The sequence below is a fragment of the Cyprinus carpio genome, chromosome B1 (assembly GCF_018340385.1).
Source record: "Cyprinus carpio isolate SPL01 chromosome B1, ASM1834038v1, whole genome shotgun sequence".
Taxonomy (NCBI): Eukaryota; Metazoa; Chordata; class Actinopteri; order Cypriniformes; family Cyprinidae; genus Cyprinus; species Cyprinus carpio.
Genome location: NC_056597.1, coordinates 37799559 through 37821394, shown reverse-complemented (window position 1 = coordinate 37821394; position 21836 = coordinate 37799559). Strand labels below are relative to the sequence as shown.

The 21836-nt window shown below is 36.3% G+C and overlaps 2 protein-coding genes across 2 annotated transcripts in view; both read right to left on the bottom strand.

Annotated features, from left to right (window-relative positions):
• Positions 1-21836, bottom strand: part of LOC122135992 (lipopolysaccharide-induced tumor necrosis factor-alpha factor homolog) — a 613569-nt gene that overhangs the window by 184689 nt on the left and 407044 nt on the right. The gene's annotated exons all lie outside the window — the stretch shown is intronic.
• On the bottom strand, positions 3575-21376 carry LOC109107015 (B-cell receptor CD22-like). The gene is made up of 8 exons (XM_042717373.1): positions 21340-21376; positions 19784-20047; positions 17596-17850; positions 17238-17501; positions 4038-4137; positions 3907-3961; positions 3749-3820; positions 3575-3663 (listed from the first exon to the last, which is right to left on the bottom strand). The coding sequence occupies exons 2-8, from the start codon at positions 20007-20009 to the stop codon at positions 3586-3588; spliced, it is 1050 nt and encodes a 349-aa protein (XP_042573307.1). The 5' UTR covers positions 20010-20047; positions 21340-21376; the 3' UTR covers positions 3575-3585.

Below are 21836 nucleotides of genomic sequence, written 5' to 3'. Positions count from 1 at the left end.
AAATTCTTCAGAAAGAACATAAAGAATGGCCTTCTCAGCTGCCATAGTTGCAACCCTTGCGTCATCAGAACAGGATGTTCAACGCACCACCGTTTCCGTTTAAAAGACGTGTTGCACCCTGTTTTTGTCGGAGCTGAACGCAGGCTTGTTTTCATACTTAATGAAGGTAATGATCGTTTGACCAATAACATGCAGACATTGTACGTAATCGACCAATCATGGTGCGTGAGAATGTGGGATCTACAGAGAATGATCAAAGCGATGCAGATATGTTTGTCCTCAGTATATGGCTCATTAAAATAAACAGATTTTCCTTTAAAAAAATTAGTTTTGCACATTACTTAATTTAAAGCTACAAATGTTACATATTGAGTTCATGATTTACTTTAATTAATAAAGAAACATAACAAGTAAATTTGAGTAAAATCAACAATACTCAAAAATTTAGTCAAATTAACCATTTTTTAGGACCCACGTGACGAACTGGATTAACTTTGAAACGCGCAGTTTGTGGTGGCCTTCTCAGAAGAGGACTGCTCATCCACTGTGAAGGTAAGTGGCTGTTGTGTGAAACAAGTAGAGCTTTTCTTTATCATATATTTTACTAGATATCGCATCAACATTTAAACATGAGCGTGCACGCAGGAGTCACAACTTTTGTGAGACCAAAATACACACTGTAAGGTGTATGAGATGAATTTTAAATCATGTGAAGTGGCAAATCGTTTGGTCTGTGCGAAAACAGTATGGTCCACAGTAGTTATATTTCGCCGTCTGACACACCCCAAACTCATGAAATTACAGTGCGGTATTAGATCATAAAATTTTTTTAAAAAAAAACGGTTCTCCACAGTCTGCCTTTGATTAAGCATTTCTGCGCGCGCGCACACACTCACAAAGTCATACAGCGCGAATGGTGAACCAAGATCTTCTTGTCTACTTGCTCTTAAACTGTCGAATTCACTCAAGGTTTACAGAAGTAGTCGTTTACGTGCTAAGTGAATGTAAACAGAAAACTGGACGTGTGTAAGTACATTAAATCCGTGCAATTACATTAATGTTAATCAATGCAATAAAAAAAATCACTCACTGCTCTTGACTGATTAACTTTAACTTTGATTAGAATCAGTGTATACTGAATTCATACAGTAAAGTCTACTGAAGTTAACTGAAAACCCTGCTTACTTATTTTAGCATTTAAATGTTCATTGTTCACTGTCATTACTGTCATGCATTTTATTTTATTTTTAATATAAATATGAATTTCTATTTCTGTTTGTACTCCGGATCACAGCTCGATTGTCTTCCTGTCAGAGAACACTGACAATCGATTGCACAGATGAGTGAATATGGTGAATTTTGTGTTGTTTTCTTTGAATTACTTTTATAGTAAGTGGAAAGTGCAAATTTGAAAATACATTGACTAATCTTAAAATAAATAAAATTAAATTTGAGTTTGACAAAAGAGAACATGTTTTTGACTAAACTATTTGATTTTGACCTGGAAGTTTAAAGTTTGTACAAGTTGGTGTGTAGTTTTGAGATTGTGTTTATAGTTGTCAGAAAATGGTGAATTTTTATGAATTGTGTGTTAGCAATCGAGAAAAACTGTAATGCGTTTTTAATGCCACAGAACATTGCAAAACTCACACATGCAAGTTGTAATGCAGAGTCAGAGACGTTCGGATCCAATTGCAGTATATTTATTGGAGAATGGTCAGACAGCCAGTAATCAGATAACAGTGTAGAGAATGTCAAAAGATATCCAGAAACAGAAACAATACCAGGCAGATATAAACAATCCAAGATCAGATACGGAAGGAACAAACACAAGGGAACCGCTCGGAGATACCTGACTGAGCTAAACAAGACTTCGCAATAACTGAGAGTCCAAACACGGTATATATAGGGGAGTGGTAATGGGGAACACCTGGCAGTGATTGGGAAATGGAGTTCAGACCCAAATGTAATAGTCCTGAGTGGAGTGCCCTCTACTGGAGTTCATAGGCACTCCAGCTGACAATCGTGACACAAGTCAACAAGCATACAACACCACACATTACATCCTCAGCACTTCACTGCACTCAAACACACACTCATACAACACCACAAACATTGTGTAAACATCATACTCCACTCTATACCAAACACACACAACCATACAACCACAGATATAAAAAAAGCATGTTGATACTTACTCTTATTTGTTACAGAATGTTTACTGTTGATCAGTAATCTGTATTTTTACTGTATCTGTATTGTCATTTAAAAAAAATGTTTTAATAGATTTAAAGTTGCATTCGTAAAAAATAAAGAAGTCATTTAATATTCACCAGTCGTCTGTCATGTCTTCCACTCATTGTAATATATAACTAATTTAGTATTGAGCAGTACCTAGGTATTTTAAAATACAAAAAATTAAAATTATCAATCTAAATTAGCTTAAATTTTTCAATGGGGTAAGCAAGACTTTTATTGTAGAAATAACTTAAATTTATTAGTAAAATCTACTTAAAATATTGTGTTACACCAACTAATAAATTTGTTCATTGGGATACTCAAATATTTAAGCATTGCCAACTAAAGATTGTAAGGTAACACTGCTTAAAATTCCATGTGAAATTTACTTAAGAAAAGGGATGCAAAAATGATGCACTATATGTTTAAGTAAATCTAGCATATTTTATTCATTGCGTGTACATATTAGTGTTGGACTTGAAGCAGCACTGAGCTGACCGATCGGTGTATGACATCAAAGTACCGTGAGAGCGATTCAAAAGCACAAGAAGCCTCTGCTGTCTAGAGCTCTCACGGTACTTTGTCATACAACAAATGGTCTGCGCAGCGCATACAAAGCCAAAACGTGGATATTTTAGGCAATATAGAAATCCTGGACAGGACGTGTCATGGAAAAATGGCACGTTTGGTCACCCTAAAGGACAACTACTCGATAACTGACATAATCCATAATATTTTCACATTCACACCATGTGCATTATATACCTGGTAAGGGGAGATATAAATGTGTATAAAATGAACAAAGGACATGGAGCTGCTTTCTCACTCCAACGCTCCAAAGGGAAAAGCAATCGATCGATGATATAATGATTATTGCTTCCATGGAGCAAATGAGAAGAAAAGGAAGAAAAATCTTTTTTTTTTTTTTTTTTACTTACATTTTCATGACCACCACACTAGCATCAACCGAAACACGACTGAAACATCTGAAATAAACCAACAGTTGAAAAGAAAAAACTAGGCTATTTATTTGTTTGAATAAGAAAAAAAATATGCCAAATTAGGTAAAATGAACATGATCTTTGGTTTTGAAAACTTAAAGTCCACTTTACTTTCATAAACTTGACAATTAACTAAATTTGTCAAGTTGAAAGTAAATATTCTAGGTAAATATAACTTCCCTGTGTCAATGTAAAGAGATAACATTGAAGAGAAAAAAATAAAAATACTGTGCATTTTCACAGCACAGCTTTAAAAATGAACGTCAAATGAACTGACAAATGAAATTAAGATGTCAGATCAAATTAAAATTGTCAAGTTAAATAAGATTTTTTTAAAAATCAGTTGTCAGTTTTGAACAGTGTTATGATATATAGGATCCTGAGCTTCAGGGTGGTCTGTGTTCTCACAGGATCTCTTCATATTCTAGAGAAGAAGTGAACATATTAATCACTAACAAGATCTGATGTTAAACATCCACATGATAAACAGCAACAGCAGAGGAACTCACATCCAGTGTGTCGTATTCAGAACATCTGGACTTGGGCTCAAGGCTCATGTAAGCATCCTCAGGAGACTCCAGCTGATGACACACAATGATGAGAGAATTCATTCTCCCTCCAGAACTGACAGACACAGATGAGAAGATACATGAGGAGATTTACTCACCGTCTTGTGTCCTGATCCTCTGTGCTTCTGCTCTTCTGATGGAGTCACTCGCTTCCTGAGAGAGAAGAAGAAGTGAACGTGAACACAAACTGATTCTGAATCTTTCTGACAGGACACAGAGTCTCCTTCACCTTCTGATCAACAGCCCGATGATAAACACCAGAATCACAGACGTCAAGACAACAGCTGCAGAGATTCCCACTGTGACCCTGATCAGAGATGAGCTGCTTTCTTCAGCCGTGCAGAAGAGAGGAAGAAGAACTGTTACTCTTTACATACAGACAATGAGCTCACTGAAATCAACAGAGATGATTCTCACCTTTAACAGAGACTGAAACAGACGCTGATCTCTGAGATCCCTGTTTATTCTGAGCCTCACAATAGTAGCGTCCTCTGTGACTAGAGTTAATGCTGGAGATGATGAAACTCTGTCCAGATCCAACAGCTGAGCTTTGATTCTCCTTAAACCAGCTGAAGTTCAGAGCAGGAGGGTTTGAGTCACTGCTGCAGCTCAGAGTCACTGAATCTCCCTCCACTATTTCACCAGATGGACACCGAGACACTCTTTGGAGGATCTGAAAAATTAAAAACATTACGACTCACAGTGCATCTTTTGATCAGTCTGGACTGAATGTTGCTAATGAAGATCAAGTCTTGACATACATCTGACACTGAGAGTGACGGCAGGAGACAGCAGATGTTTCTGATCTCTCACTGCACAGCTGTAGTTTCCCGAATCATCACTGCTCACCGACTGCAGCAACAGTTGATTCGAGTCGATCGATTCTGATAAACTCTTGCTGTTTTTATACCAGGTAAAGTTTGTTTTATCTGAGAGGTTACAAGTGGTTTTACAAACTAAAACAGATGATTCTCCCTCTACGACCTCTTCAGGAAATCTCCACTCTGAGCTCTGAAATCATGGAGAAAACATATATTTATATGTGTATGAAGGAACAGAGTATCTGTAAGTGTAATATTAGTTTGACTCTACCTGTCACTTTAAGATCAATCCCAGGAAAACCAAGATATCTTTGTTTTTCTACATTTGCCACGATTCTGATGCAGTACATTCCTTCATCCTCATGTGTCACATTACTGAGTTTGAGAACAAAAGTTTGCTCTTTATCAGGGGAATACTGAACTCTGCCGCTGTAATCTGGATGATTCAACAGATTGATACTCTCGTCTTTATTTGGGTTTACAATCCAGAATCTCTCTGCCACTGTGAGATAATTTGGGTGTTTATAACTGCCTGATAAATGTATTGTTGAACCCTTTAGGGCACATTTCATCATACTTGAGTACTGAACCTGCCAGTCCTGACTGCAGATCACTGGAAAATATGAAACAGGCAAATACAGGAAATTTATTCCATTCTGTGTAATTGTGTTTTTACTTTTATCAACAATGCAGAAGTTCTAAAGTAAGATGGGCTCAACCTTACGTCACATACCTCAATGTTTGCTTTGATTGTGTTTATAGTTTTTGTTAAATATATCATAACTCTTCAGTTTTTCTCATTGTAACCAGACAGAAGACAAAGTATAATAGGATCAACATGTCAGTCATAGTCCTTATCTCTGTATCCCAAACTTTCTAACATGCCACCAAGTGAAAAAAACAAAAAACATTACATGAAGACTAAAAAGTGAGCCACTATCCAGTATTTCCTGAAGTGTTTAATTTGATCTGTCACTATAGGCATAATGCACAGTACTGAGGGTGTCTGTGTTAGTTTTGCAGAACTGAAAATTACAATATATGAGAAACACTTTTCCACCGTACACATCAAACTGTCATTAAACACAGTATACAGAAAAACATACTGAACAACAGTCATGGATTTCTTCATATGCATGAAAATAAGATTGAGACTCACCAGGAATCATGATCAGAGAAATCAGAGAGAATAGGCTGAACATTCTGGAAAACATTAGGAAGAGTGTTAAATGACATTAATGTGCGGCAGACTTAAGTGTATTTGCATATTTAATATGATACAGGCATCATGTTTATTAAAAATTTATTTAATAAACATGTTAATTAGCATTGTGAAAATATAGTTGTCCCTACCTTGCTTTGATCTGCAGGGGTTTGAGTGTCATGTAACAATGACAGTTGATGTACTGTATGCAATGTTTTATCTGTTTTCAGACATCCTGTCTCTCCTCACTTCCTCTGAGTTCAAGACGATTCTTGTCACAAGACACTAGAGCGTACTCAGCCAATGCATCTGGGTTCAAACCAATCAAACCCCATTGCATCTGCACTGATGCATTAAATCAGACAGAAGGGTGCTGAACTGAAGAGATTATTTTACATACAGGTTCACTGAAAAACTATAGAAACTCAAGTCAATGTGACTTTTTTTAATAGCTCTCCTTCCTTTTTCTTTCTTTTTTATGGTTATGTTGGTGTTGTAAGAGCCATGAGAAAAGTGCAACATGCACACATGAGAAATGACTTCCTTAACAGTGTTGACTTCCTCTAAACAGTCCCATCAACACTCATTCAACAAAGAACCCAGCTATTTCACATAAATATAGAGTAATAAGCAAAAATCAGAAGGATTTAATAATTGATCATTCACTGTTAATCTTAGACCTTATATTATAATTCAAATAAAATGAGTGAATGTGGTTAACTGTGAGGCTGCTTTCACAATGCAAAGACATTTTGCAAAGACAACTTACACAAGTTGTTTATGGGGTAGATCTCAACTTGAAACATGTGAATGGAAGTTCACAATGTTTGAATCACAAGGAACTGAGGTGAAACTTCCCATAAAGATCTTATGTCCCATTTTTCTTAAAGGTAAGAATCAGGTTTTGCAGAACAGGGCATCGAGGCCTTGTTGAATCAAGGATGGTGATATATATATATATATATATATGAAGTATGCTTGTATTTTGGACTATACCTCTGAACACACCACACACGTGTCACAGTTGATGAGTGAGCGATCAGCACCGCGGACAGCGCCTTCACTCTCCACACACCTCTGCAGCTCACCGACCTGACGCGACATCTAGAGGAGAGTACATGTAACTACACACACATCAAACGGCTGTGTTGAATCTAGATTTTCTTTACCCGGATGACCTGCTGTAAAACCTGTCTGATTAACCTTAGACAAGAAATGCTGTTCCAGCCCTGCTGAAACCCTGACAAAAGTGGAAGAGCAGCTATAAGAGCAGCAAACCAGCTTAAAAAAGATTTCACCCCTTTTTCGGCAGGGAACGAGATACATTTATTGAAAACACATTTTGTGAACGAAAGACTGTAAGACTGTGTTATTATTGAAAGTGTTATTATTGAGGCCACAGCGGACCTTACTGAGACCACCCCCTGTTGGTCCCACATGGAACATTCTCTTGATTTTTAAATCTCTAAATTCTCATATGGAACATTTCAAATCACACAAAAGCTCTGAACAAAGGTATTTTGAAGGGTTCGCTTAACTGCTAACTATAGCAACAGTAGACCGTTAAAAAAAACGTTTCTGTTGAATCAGCGTCCCACGGAACACCACTTAAAAACACGACCGTTATTTATCACAAAAGCATCTGAGAGAAATGATTTTTGAAATGAAAATTCACTGTATTCACACTCTGCCTGAAATAAAGCAAACAGCGAGGTACGATACAATGTTGCTCCGATTCATTTTTATTTGTATAGCGTTCTGTACAATACACATTTATGTTAAAGCAGTCTAAAAACTGAAAATAAACATAGGGAAGAAAAGTGAAAAACCCCAGTGCATAACAATCTTCTGCTGTTGTATACAAGCTGAAGGAAATATAATGGCCTAAGGTGCCGTTTTGTGAATTTTCACGTTCGTAGAGTTTTTTGTTTTTTCCTAACCAAGCTAAAGTAAACACAAAAACACCTGAAATATAGACAAAGAAGACACTGGTGTTGTTGTAGCATTGTTTAAAGCAAGCCCTCTTCATTACTTTTAACACGCATTCAGATGACACAAATTTGTTAAGATGAATGACAGCAACTCAGGAGCTTTCACAAACAGAAAGCTGCAGTTCATATGCAATGCTACATCCTGTTTCAATATTTATGGGAACATGCAATAAACTGACGGATTTATCAGTTGAGATGTTTCTCAGCATTTATATGATTTTTTTTTACTTAATATTTGTTTGTTTGTTGTTTCCTTAACTTTTTGAGTTATCTTTTTACATTGACTCAGTTAGGTTGTATTTACTTAGAATTGTAATTATAAAGTTTGTTTAAAATAACATTATAAAAAGTAAGGCAAAGTTAAATACCAAACTTCATATTCATTTAACTTAACATTTTGAGTTAGTTTACATTGACTCAAATTTCAAACACTGCTGAAACATTTGAAATAAAGTTGAAATGAAAGAACTATTTATTTGTTTGAATATGCCAAATTAGGTGAAATGAACATGAACTTTGGTTTTGAAACCTTAAGTTCACTTTACTTTCATAAACTTGACAATTAACTAAATTTGTCAAGTTAAAAGTACTTAATATTCTAGGTAAATATAACTTCACTGTGTCAATGTAAAGAGATAACTCAAAAGTAAAAAAAAAAAAAAAAAAAAAGAAAAGAAAAAGAAATACTGTGCATTTTCACAGCACAGCTTTAAAAATGAACGTCTAATGAACTGACAAATGAAATTAAGATGTCAGATCAAATTAAAATTGTCAAATAAGATTTTAAAAAAAATAAATAAAAAAAAATCATTTGTCAGCTTTGAACACTATCATATATAGGATCCTGAGCTTCAGGGTGGTCTGTGTTCTCACAGGATCTCTTCATATTCTAGAGAAGAAGTGAACATATTAATCACTAACAAGATCTGATGTTAAACATCCACATGATAAACAGCAACAGCAGAGGAACTCACATCCAGTGTGTCGTATTCAGAACATCTGGACTTGGGCTCAAGGCTCATGTAAGCATCCTCAGGAGACTCCAGCTGATGACACACAATGATGAGAGAATTCATTCTCCCTCCAGAACTGACAGACACAGATGAGAAGATACATGAGGAGATTTACTCACCGTCTTATTGTGTCCTGATCCTCTGTGTTTCTGCTCTTCTGATGGAGTCACTCGCTTCCTGAGAGAGAGAAGTAGTGAACGTGAACACAAACTGGACTCTGAATCTTTCTAAGGAAGAAGAACTGTTACTCTTTACATACAGACAATGAGCTCACTGAAATCAACAGAGATGATTCTCACCTTTAACAGAGACTGAAACAGTGTCTGATCTCTGAGATCCATGTTGATTCATAGCCTCACAGTAGAAGCGTCCACTGTGACTGGAGTTAAAGCTGGAGATGATGAAACTCTGTCCAGATCCAACAAGTGAGTCTTTGATTCCTAAACCAGCTGAAGTTCAGAGAAGGAGGGTGTGAGTCACTGCTGCAGCTCAGAGTCACTGAAATCTGCCCTCCACTAGTACAAACCAGACGGACTGAATGGACACTGAGACACTCTTTGGAGGATCTGAAAAATTAAAAACATTACGTCTCAACAGTGCATCTTTGATCAGTCTGGACTGTATTTATTGCTGATAGTGATGATCAAGTCTCGACGTACATCTGACACTGAGAGTGACGACAGGAGACAGCAGATGTTTTCTGATCTCTCACTGCACAGCTGTAGTTTCCCAGAATCATCACTGACTCACCGACTGCAGCATACAGTTGATTCGAGTCGATCGATTCTGATAAACTCTTGCTGTTTTTATACCAGGTAAAAGTTTGTTTTATCTGAACAGGTTACAAGTGGTTTTACAAAATAAAACAGCATGATTTCTCCCTCTACGAACCTCTTCAGGAATCTCCACTCTGAGCTCTGAAATCATGGAGAAAAACATATAGTCATATGTTATCGAAGGAAGAGAGTAAGATCTGTAAGTGTAATATTATTTTGACTCTACCCTGTCACTTTAAGATCAATCCCCGGAAAAAAAACAGATATGGTCTTCTGCTTTGCCACGATTCTGAGGCAGGACATTCCTTCATCCTCATGTGTCACATTTACTGGAGTTTGAGAACAAACGTTTTGCTCTTTATGACAGGGGAATACTGAAACTCATGCCGCGGGAATCTGGATGCCTTCAACAGATTGACGGGATGCTTTAATCGTTTGAATTGGGGGGTACAATCCGCAGAATCTCTCTGTCACTGTGAGATAATTGGGGGTGTTTTATAAACTGCCTGATTAAATGTATGTGTTGAACCCTGGAAGGGCACATTCATCATACTTGAGTACTGAACCGTGCCCAGTCCTGACTGCAGATCACTGGAAAAAGATGAAACGGCAAATACAGGAAATGGAGTAGTCCATGTCTGGTTAAGGGGGTTTGGACTTTGGTCTCAACAACGCAGAAGTTCTAAAGTAAGATGGGGGCTCAACCTTACATCCACGTACCCGCAATGTTTTGACTTTGATTGTGTTTATAGTTTTGTGGTGGTAAAAAATATTCATAACTCTTCAGTTTTTGGCTCATCATGTACACCAGGACAGAAGACAAAAGTATAATAGGAGTCAAACATGTCAGTCATAGTCCTTTTCTCTGTATGCCAAAACTTTCTAACATGCCACCAAGTGAAAAAACAAAAACATTACATGAAGACTAAAAAGTGAGCCACTATCCAGTATTTCCTGAAGTGTTTAAATTTGATCCGTCACTATAGGCATAATGCACAGTACCCTGAGGGTGTCTCTGTTCGTTTTTGCAGAACTGGAAAAAAAAATACAATATAATAGAGCCGCGAGAACACTACGTTTTCACCGTACACATCAAACTGTCATTAAACACAGTATACAGAAAAAACATACTGAACGACAGTCATGGATTTCTTCATAGCAATGAAAAATAAAGATTGAGACCTCAGCCAGGAACAATGATCAGAGAAACTCAGAGAGAAGAGCGCTGAAACATTCTGGAACACACAGTAGGAAGAGTGTTTAAATTACATTATGTGCGGCAGTAGATTAAGTTGTATTTGTTGCATATTTAATGTAATATTATAATAATCTAACTGTATAAAAACTGTAGGAAAAAATGTATTTGCATTGTGAAAATAACTAGTTTTGCCCTACCCTTAGCTTTGATCTGACAGGGTTTGAGGAGTGTCATGTAACAATGACAGTTGATTGTGTACTGTATGCAGTGTTTATCTGTTTAATCAGACATCCTGTCTCTACCTCACTTCCTCCTCTGAGCTTCAAGACGCTTACTTGTCACAAAGACACTAGAGGCGTACTCAGAGACCAATGCAATCTGGGTTTCAAACCAATCACAAACCTCATTGCATCTGCAGCTGATGCATTAAATCAGACAGAGGGAGCTGAATGAAGAGATGATTTTACATACAGGTTCACTGAAAAACTATAGGAAACTCAAGTCAATGTGACTTTTTTGTTTACAATAGCATCTCCTTCCTTTTCTTTCTTTTATATGGTTATGTTGGTGGTTGTAAGAGCCATGAGAAAAGTGCAACATGTACACATGAGAAATGCACTTCTTAACAGTGTTGACTTCCTCTAAACAGTCAGTCAACCACTCATTCAACAAATAACCCAGCTATTTCACATTAAATATAGGAGTTAATACAGTCAAAACTCAGGAGGATTTAATAAATTGATTCATTCACTGTTAATCTTATACCTTATATTATACTTTTCAAATAAAAGGAGTGAATGTGGTTAACTGGAAGGCTGCTTTCACAATGCCAAAGACATTTTTGCAAAGACAACTACACAAGTTGTTTATGGGGTAGATCTCAGCTTGAAACATGTTGAATGGAAGTTCCACAATGCTCGAATCACAAGGAACTTGAGGCTGAAACATCCCATAAAGAGCTTATGTTCCCAATTACATGAAGAACTATGAAGTATGCATTTGTATTTTGGACTATACCTCGTGAACACACCACGCACGTGTCACAGTTGATGGAGTGAGGCGATCAGCACCGCGGACAGCGCGCTTCATCTCTAACACATCACCTCTGCAAGCTCACCGCCTGACGCGACAACTCTAGAGGAGAGTACCATGTAACTACACACACATTCAAACGGCTTGTGTTGATCTAGAGTTCTTTACCGGATTGACCTGCTGTAAACCTGTCTGATTAACACTTAGACAAGGAAATGCTGTTGCATGCACCCTAGCTGAAACCCGACCAACAACGTGGGAAGAGCAGTCTATAAGAGGCAGCAAACCAGCATTAGAAAGAATTTCAACCCCATGTGTTTTTTTTGTCGCAGGGAACGGATACATTTTTGAAGAAACACATTTTGTGAAAAGACTGTAAGACGGTGTTTATTATTGAAAGTCTGATTATTATTGAGGCCACAGCGGACCTTACTGAGACCACGCCCATGTTGGTCCCAAACCAAATGGAACATTCTCTTGCGTTTTTTAAATCTCTAAATTCCATATGGAAACTTTCAAATCAACAAAGGCTCACTGAACAAAGGTATTTTGAAGTGTTCGCATAAACTGCTAACTATAGCAACAGTAGACCGTTAAAAAAAACGTTTCTGGTTTAATCAGGCGTCCCACGGAAAAAACACACTTAAAAACACGATCCCGGTTATTTATCACAAAAGCATCTGAGAGCAGAGTGGGATAGTCCAGGGGGCAAAGTAAAAGTTCCTGCCATTGTTTTATCCCACTCATGAACTCAGCAAGCTGATTTCACACGGAGGAGGAATTCAAGTCATTCCTTCCAAGTCCACAAACAAGTCTCAAGTTTTAAAATCCCAAGTCCCAAGAGTTAAAGGTAATGAGATAAAGTTACTGACCTAATTAAATGATAAGTGTGCATAGTGGAGTATTGAACACCTGCTGTTATTGTAAATTACAGAGGATCAGATCTGAATGTTTTATTGGTTAAAATGATGCCACCATCATGGAGATCAGTGTTTGACTTAGTTGTGCTCTTGACCCGTTGACTTGTTGTACTAGATCTCACTCTGTAGCTTTGAATGGGGTGTTGTAGAAAAGAGCAATCAGTGATCTACAATAAACAACATAGTCACAATGAGGTGGTGTGATTATGTTGTCAAAAAATAATGTTCGTTTTTTTCATAAGTTTAGATTTTGAATAGTCATCCCAGTGAAACTACAGCACGGAAAAGAAGTACTGCTTTAATAATTTACAGAGAATGATTTTAAAATCTGTTGTAACATACAATACAGAAATTTGAACTCAAGCGCTTTTTAGACAAACACAGATATCAAGAACCAGCATATTAATCTATACAATGGTGACCAATCATCAAAATGCTTCTTGTGCAATACATGAAAAACTCCCATAATGCACTGACAGTTAGTAAATAATTTTTCACCACACGTTGAGAATCACATGATAAATGTTCATGGCTTAATGCCTAAGCAGGGTTTTTTTTTCTTAATATTAAAGGGTAATGGTCTAATGAAAGACATTCAAATCAAGATCTACAGTCATCAAAAGATTCGGATACCTGCTAGTTCAAGATTTGGTTCAGCATTGCACAATGTTTGCTGTGAAACAGTAATGCATTTGCTTAGAAGCAGATTTTTCAAAATCACTGTTAAAAGCCTCAAGAGCCCAACTGAAGCAAATACTGGACCACAATTATGGTGGGATAAAAGTTTTTTTTTTTTCTTCCAATTGATTTCATCCAAGGCTGTGGCTTAAAGTCAGTTGTAGTTCTTGTGTTTCTCTTTTCTTCAGTGATGTCTTCATTTAATTAGTCAGTTAATTATCTCATCACAATCTTCATTTAATTAGTCAGTTAATTATCTCATTACTTTAAAACTCTTTGAGGACTTGGGATTTAACTTGAGGCTTGTTTGTGACTTGAAAGGAATGACTTGATTCCTCCTCTGGTGAAAATCCAGCCTGCTGAGTTCATGGGTGGAATAAACATATGGCAGGACTTTGTACTTTCTGACCCCTTGACTATCCACACTCTGTTGGAGAGAAATGATTTTTGAATGAAAATGCACTGCATTCACGCTGCATGCTCTGCCTGTAAATAAAGCAAACAGCGAGCTACGATAACAATGTTGCTCCGATTCATTTTTATTTGTATAGCGTTCTGTAACAATACACAATTCACGTTAAAGCAGTCTAAAAACTGAAAATAAACATAGGGAAAGAAAAGTGAAAACAGTGCATAACACAATCTTCTGCCTGTTGTATACAAGTGAAGGAAATATAATGGCATAAGGTGCCGTTTATAAAGTTAAGGGAATTTTTCACGTTCGTAGAGTTTTTTGTTGTTTTTTCTAACCAAGCTAAAGTAAACACAAAAACACCTGAAATATAGACAAAGAAGACACCTTGTTGTTGTAGCATTGTTTAAAGCAAGCCCTCTTCATTACTTTTACACGCATTCAGATGACACAAATTTGTTAAGATGCATGAAGCAACTCAGGAGCTTTCACAAAAAGAAAGCTGCAGTTCATATGCAATGCTGCATTCCTGTTTCAATATTTTAAGGGGAACATGCAATAAACTGACGGATTTATTTGAGATGTTTCTCAGCATTTATGTGATTTTTTTTTTTTTTTTTTTTTTGCTTAATGTTTGTTTGTTTGTTAGTTTCCTTAACTTTTTGAGTTATGTTTTTACATTGACTCAGTAAGGTTGTATTTACTTAGAATTGTAATTATAAAGTTTGTTTAAAATAACCTTATAAAAAGTAAGGCAAAGTTAAATACCAAACTTCATATTCATTTAACTTAACATTTAGAGTTAGTTTGACATTGACTCCAGATATTTTCAAACCACTGCTGAAACATTTGAAATAAAACAACAGTTGAAATGAAAGAAACTATTATTTGTTTGAATAAGAAAATATGCAACAATTAGGTGAAATGAACATGAACTTTTGGTTTTGAAAACTTAAAGTAAGTCCACTTTACTTTCATAAAACTTGACAAATTAACTAAATTTGTCAAGTTAAAAGTACTTAATATTCTAGGTAAATATAACTTCACTGTGTCAATGTAAAGAGATAACTCAAAAGTAAAAAAAAAAAAAAGACAAAGAAATACTGTGCATTTTCACAGCACAGCTTTAAAAATGAACGTCTAATGAACTGACAAATGAAATTAAGATGTCAGATCAAATTAAAATTGTCAAATAAGATTTTAAAAAAAATCATTTGTCAGTCAGCTTTGAACACTATCCATATATAGGATCCTGAGCTTCAGGGTGGTCTGTGTTCTCACAGGGATCTCTTCATATTTCTAGAGAAGAAGTGAACATATTAATCACTAACAAGATCTGATGTTAAACCATCCCACATGATAAACAGCAACAGCAGAGGAACTCACATCCAGTGTGTCATATTCAGAACATCTGGACTTGGGCTCAAGGCTCATGTAAGCGTCCTCAGGAGACTCCAGCTGACGACACACAATGATGAGAGAATTCATTCTCCCTCCAGAACTGACAGACACAGATGAGAAGATACATGAGGAGATTTACTCACCGTCTTATTGTGTCCTGATCCTCTGTGCTTCTGCTCTTCTGATGGAGTCACTCGCTTCCTGAGAGAGAAGAAGTAGTGAACGTGAACACAAACTGACTCTGAATCTTTCTGACAGTACACACTGTTAAAAATCGCTGCAAAAAATAATAGCCAAAATTTTGACAGTAACACACGCTGCTTTTCTTTAAATTAAGTTTTGCTTGATTGCTATAACTGTGTCTTATTTGCTGTAGCAACATTTATGTTAGTGTTAAGTGGTGATGGCTGTTTCTAATAGCCATAATCTGTTACACTGGCTAAAAGTGTACTTTGGTTTATTTGGAGTTTAGTTAAATGATTGTATTACACATATTTTTTATCTTTGACATCTTCTGTAAAATTGAACAGTGATATGACAACAAAAACAAAATCATTTAAAAACAGTTTGGGTTTAAAATATTTTGCACTCAAAGAAAGACATCAACAATCAGCACATGAACCTCAAGAATGGTGACAATCAAAAGGTTCATGATGCAATGCAAGCTGGGTACCAGCACAGGACAAAACTCATCCATGACTCCCAGCATGCATTGCAGCATGAATAAATTATGCCTCTGAATTGTCCACTTATTGTCTTTAATTCTTACTATGTGCTTGTATTTTTGCTGTTGTCTTAAGTTTTAGTAGCATGTTTTGTGATGTTCAGAACTTATCTGTTTATTTATTTTGTGGATTGTCACCATTGTTGTGATTCATTCGCTGATTCTTGATGTGTCTGTCTAAATTTTAACAAAGGTTTTTTTTTTATGAGTGATATTTTCTTAACAGTCTTTTATGGCTCAGTGTTCCTTTCGCTCTAGTATCAATATTCAATAAGAGAAGAGACACAGGCTTGGATTAGAAACGAGAATGTTTGTTCGTATCAACCTATAAACAACAATAACAGATTAAATTTGTTTTATGCTGACTTTTTTTTGCTATAACAAGTTCCAAAGACACACTACAGCAAAAAAAAAAAAAAAAAAAAACTTGAGTGTTTAAAAGTCACAGTTCAAGAGCGCAACTAAAGTAAACACTGATCTCCATCATGGTAGTGAAAAAAACACCTAAACCTCTGTAACTCTCAATAAGATCTTCTGTAGACATCTGACAGAAATAAAGGCAGTCTGGTTAGTAATGAAGCTGGTGAAGCTGTTTTGTTTTAGGAGTCGTTTAATCCGATCTTGAGAGATTTGATGTATTGTTTTATTTCAGTTGATTTCATAAAGGCTAAGGCTGAAGTCAGTTGTAGTTCTTGTGTTTCTCTTTCCTTCAGTGATTCTGTTTGTTAATAGCAGGTGTTCATCACTAATGCTCAATCATCAGTTAATCACAGAATTATCTCTTTAACTTCACTGATTCAGTGTTACTCTAACACTCTGTAGTGTGCACACGTAAAAGTGTTCATTTCCAAACAGCAATATACTGTAAAACGTTAAGGTAAGGGGTAAAATATTACGTAAAAAACGTAAAGGTCAGGGGTAAAAAAAAAAAGGAGTAAACAAAGAGTTGTAAATTAACGACTGAGAGTTGTAAATTAACAGTACCTTACTGGCACCCCTGCTGCAGTAAATTACTGTTATTTAATGGCACAATTTTTTACACTGCAGACACAGAGTCTCCTTCACCTTCTGATCAACAGCCCGATGATAAACACCAGAATCACAGACGTCCAAGAACAACAAACTGCTGCAGAGATTCCCACTGTGACCCTGATCAGAGATGAGCTGCTTTCTTCAGCCGTGCAGACGAAAGGAAGAAGAACTGTTACTCTTTACATACAGACAATGAGCTCACTGAAATCAACAGAGATGATTCTCACCTTTAACAGAGACTGAAACAGATGCTGATCTCTGAGATCCATGTTTATTCTGAGCCTCACAATAGTAGCGTCCTCTGTGACTGGAGTTAAAGCTGGAGATGATGAAACTCTGTCCAGATCCAACAGCTGAGCTTTGATTCTCCTTAAACCAGCTGAAGTTCAGAGCAGGAGGGTTTGAGTCACTGCTGCAGATCAGAGTCACTGAATCTCCCTCCACTATTACACCAGATGAATTAACTATCACCACAACATTTCTTGGAGCATCTGAAATAGAAAGAACAAAACCTCAAAACAACAATCACAAAACTCCTACAGACTATAGGATCTGTTCTCAGTTCTTGCACCAGTGTTCACTCACACATCACATTCAGCATCACAGCATCAGAGTCTTTCTCTCCATATTTATTTCTGGATCTGCACTTGTATTCTCCAGTGTGATCAGAGCTGATCTTTGAGATGCTGTAGATTCTTCCAGATTCTACAGCATTTTCTTTCTTAATCCAGCTGATTTCTGCAGGTGGTTTTGCATCACTATTGCAGTTTAGAGTCACTGAACCTCCCTCCATTATTTCACCAGACGGACTGATGGACACTGAGACACTCTTTGGAGGATCTAAACAGACAAAGAAGTGAGGAATGAAAAGCAGTAAAACAGACAGTTGTACTCAACTCAAACCATGCACTGTAAAACCCAACAAGTAACTTAACTCAAACCGTTTGAGGAAACCAATTGCCTTAAACCATTTAAGTTTTAAAACTAATAGTTGTGAGTACTCTGAACTTAATTCCAGTTGAGTTCACTGAAATAAGATATACATTGCAGTTAAATAATTAAGTGATTAATTGAGTGATAAATTGTGTATTAGTGATGAACAGCTGCTGTTAACAAACATAATTACTGAAGAAAAGAGAAACACAAGAACTACAACTGACTTCAGACACACACTTAGATAAAATAAACTGAAATAAAATACATTAAATCTCTCAAGATCTGATTAAACAACCCCACAAACAGCATCACCAGCTCCACTTATTAATAACCAGACTGACTTTCTGTCAGACGTCTACAGAAGATCTGATTGAGAATTAACGAAGGTTTAGATGTTTGATTTATTGTTTTCATTTGAAGTAACCATGTTAGAGATCCAGTGGCCATGCTTTAGTTGGGCTCTTGACCCTTGATTTCTGTCTTCGTTTTTTCTTTGGCTGTTGTAACCATTTGTTGTAACTCGAAAGCCCAGAGAAAATATCATCAGGTGTTATACACACACACTCACACTCTTAGAAGCTGCTTCTATCCAAAAGCAACTTACAGTGCATTCAGATTAGCATTTTTTTTGTATTCAACTTGTACCTAGATGCTGGTTGTTATACTATATATTCGTGATGGTAATCATTGATTATTTAAGTGTTTGGAGTCTAATCTCTGATGAAATAGGTGTTGTGCAATTAGTTGGATCAATTACAGTAAAAGTAATTCTAAGAGCCAGTAGTTCTGTGATAATCAGTTAATATAAAGAACTTTTTCAAACAGTTTGGTTTTCTGTGGTGTCACTTAGTCACAAACAGACATCAATAATCAGCATATGAACCTCAACAATGGTGACCATAAAAAAAAAAAAAAAAAAAAAATGCAGCAGAGCATGCTGGGAGCCATGGATGAGTTTTGTACTACAATAGTACCCAGCATGCATTGCAGCATGTTTTTATTTTTTTTATTTTTTTTTCTCTTCTTAACCATTGTTGAGGTTCATATTCTGATTATTGATGTCTGTGTGTGACTAATTAACACCACAGAAGACCAAACTGTTTGGAAAGTTCTTTATATTAACTGATTATGAAAGAACCACTGACTTTTTTCGAATGGCTTTCATTGTAATCAACTGAACTAACTATAAAACACCTATTTAGTAAGATTTTTTAACTCTGACACAGCTCCATCATTGATGATTATCATCACCATATGCTGTATAACAAACCAATACCTGATCATATTTTCTCTGGGTTTTTTGAGTTATAAGTAAAAAACAATCTGTTTACTCAAACGGTTTGAGTTTACTGTGACTTGTCAGGTTTTACAGTGTTGTGCACTCACATTCTAATTTTATTTAAAAAAAAAAAAAATCTAACTACCTTTCTAATCTTTTTGTATTTTATCTATTTTTCTTTTCATTTATTATACAATTATCAAAAAAGACCTCTAACACTAGCTTGCTCTATTTCTTTTTCTATTCTAATCTGTTCATCTGTAAGTCGCTTTGGATAAAAGCTTTGCTACGTGTACTGTGTTTAAGCTGACTAAGACTTGTTATAGCACTTGCATATCATTACTCTTTTGATGATTTTTTATTGCTTCCATTGTCCTCATCTGTAAGTCGCTTTGGATAAAAGCGTCTGTTAAATGACTAAATGTAAATGTAAATGTAAACAGTGAAACAAACTGATTGTTAATAAACAATACTGATTTTTTTTCCTTGCAGAAAGAACTATCATTTCTTTCTCAATACACCTGAGATATTTCAAAATAAAGCTCTCAGCTAACTTACATCCAGGTGTAACAGTGATTTCAGTAGATGTGGAGTTGAGTCCCTCATGACCGCTTATGGTGCAGGAATATCGGCCTCCATTCTTCGGCTCGACAGACTCCAAAACAAGTATGTTGTCCCCATGATGTTGACTGTGCAGTTGCCCATCTTTCATCCAAGTGTAGGTTGGTACAGTCATGGAGGGGATGCATGAACCGCAGACAAACATAATAAAGTCTCCCTCCATCACAACATCAGACTCTGTCTTTACCTCCAGCTCCGCATCTGGACCAGAAAGAAGAAGTCTATGCTTAACGTGTGTTTATCAGCGGTAACATTACAAGTAACATAAATTATGAAATCAGATTACTTTAAATTACTCAAGTCACTAGTAAAGTGACACATTACTTGTTATTTACAAGAAAATATCTGAGTTCACTTTTTCAAACAAGTAACACTAGTTACTTTGATTTCCTAGTTTCCTTCCCTTTGTTGAGAGAAAATCTGGAGTAAGTGCAGAAGCATTGTGTGCACTGTTGTAACAATGCTTGCTGTATTGACTAAATGTGAGCATGCATTTACTCCACTCCCTTGCACAAAAACAGATTCAGGTGTTCCTCAAAATGAATATAAACAGTGAAAATGCAAACTCCAAATATGAGGCAAACATGCAATAATTAAATGTTAAATAACACCAAATATCAAAAAATAGTGGTGATTATTCCTTTAAAAATAAAGAAAAAAACAACACACACACAGATTTTCTGAAGAAAGTAAAACATTTCAAATGGCCAAATATTATTGTATTGAGTTTAATTCATTAAACATAGCTTCAGATAATTAAAATGTCATTAGACCATTAAAATTAAATCCAGAAAAATTCTAATTTAAAACACGGGGTTTGAGAATAAAACTAAATTTGAGAAAAAATAAAACATATTTCATATTTTTTGCTGAACGTTTAATATTTTTGTTAAACTATAAATTGTATGATTTCAAATTATCAGACTTAATTTTTGATTACAATTCAATTTAACCATTAAAATTCTAAATGGATAAAAGAGGTAATCCAGGTACATTTAATATAATCCAAAAAATTCTACATTCCAGGAAAACAGAAGTGCCAAAATAGTACAAATTGTAGTAAGCATATGCCTAACTGCTTTTATAATTATTAGGGGTCTTTGGAAATTTTTCTCCCCTGTGAGGGCCCCTGGCCCCAAACAGTTTGAGAAACACTGCTATAGTGTATGTTATGCAATGCAATGTAAATTACTTTGGATATGGACATCTGCCCAAGGAATCAATGTAAATATAAAGATCTTTTTGTAAGACAAGATCTTTATATTTACATTTTTCAAAATGCAGCACTATGTACCTTTTGGACCCCTAGCGGTTGAAGAAAAAAACGCAAGTCAGTAACATGTAGTTTCGTGCTTGCAAACTGTACTTAAATATTGTTATTTCTGAAGTAACCCAAAATGATTAGTGGTTGAGTCTGTATAATCAGTTATATTCCAGTTCTTACACTGAAATGTAAAATGTCTTTATTCACACCTATCCAGCTCTCCACTCACCCGTTACTTCCAGCTGGATTCCCTGATCGTTTGTCCAATTTCGGCAGTTTAAGTAGTGCTGAGCACTAACTGGAAGATGCCTGCGTCACTCTCCCTCACGTCCCTCAGCAGCAGCGAGCAGTTTCCCGCGACAGGCTGCACAAACTCCACACGGCCTACAAACGCAGGGTCCTGAGAAACCCTGACCCTCTGCCCCGGCGATTTCCCAAAGAGCCATTCGCCTGCGCTCACCTGCTCGTTTCGAAAAGTGTTGTTTGCAGGGTATGAGCACCGTCGACTGCCGGACCACACACATTCTGCTGACAATATGAGTCACGTTATACTGCACACCCTGGGAATACACATGAATGCATGCTTGGAAGGCTGCTTTGAGATGCAATAAAAATCAAGGTTCTTAATTAGCATCCATGAAGAACCTTAAAACTAAAGGGCTCAGAAGGGACTACACTGCAAGTACAGAAAGGTGTAAAATGTGCCCTTTTGACTTCAACTGAAGT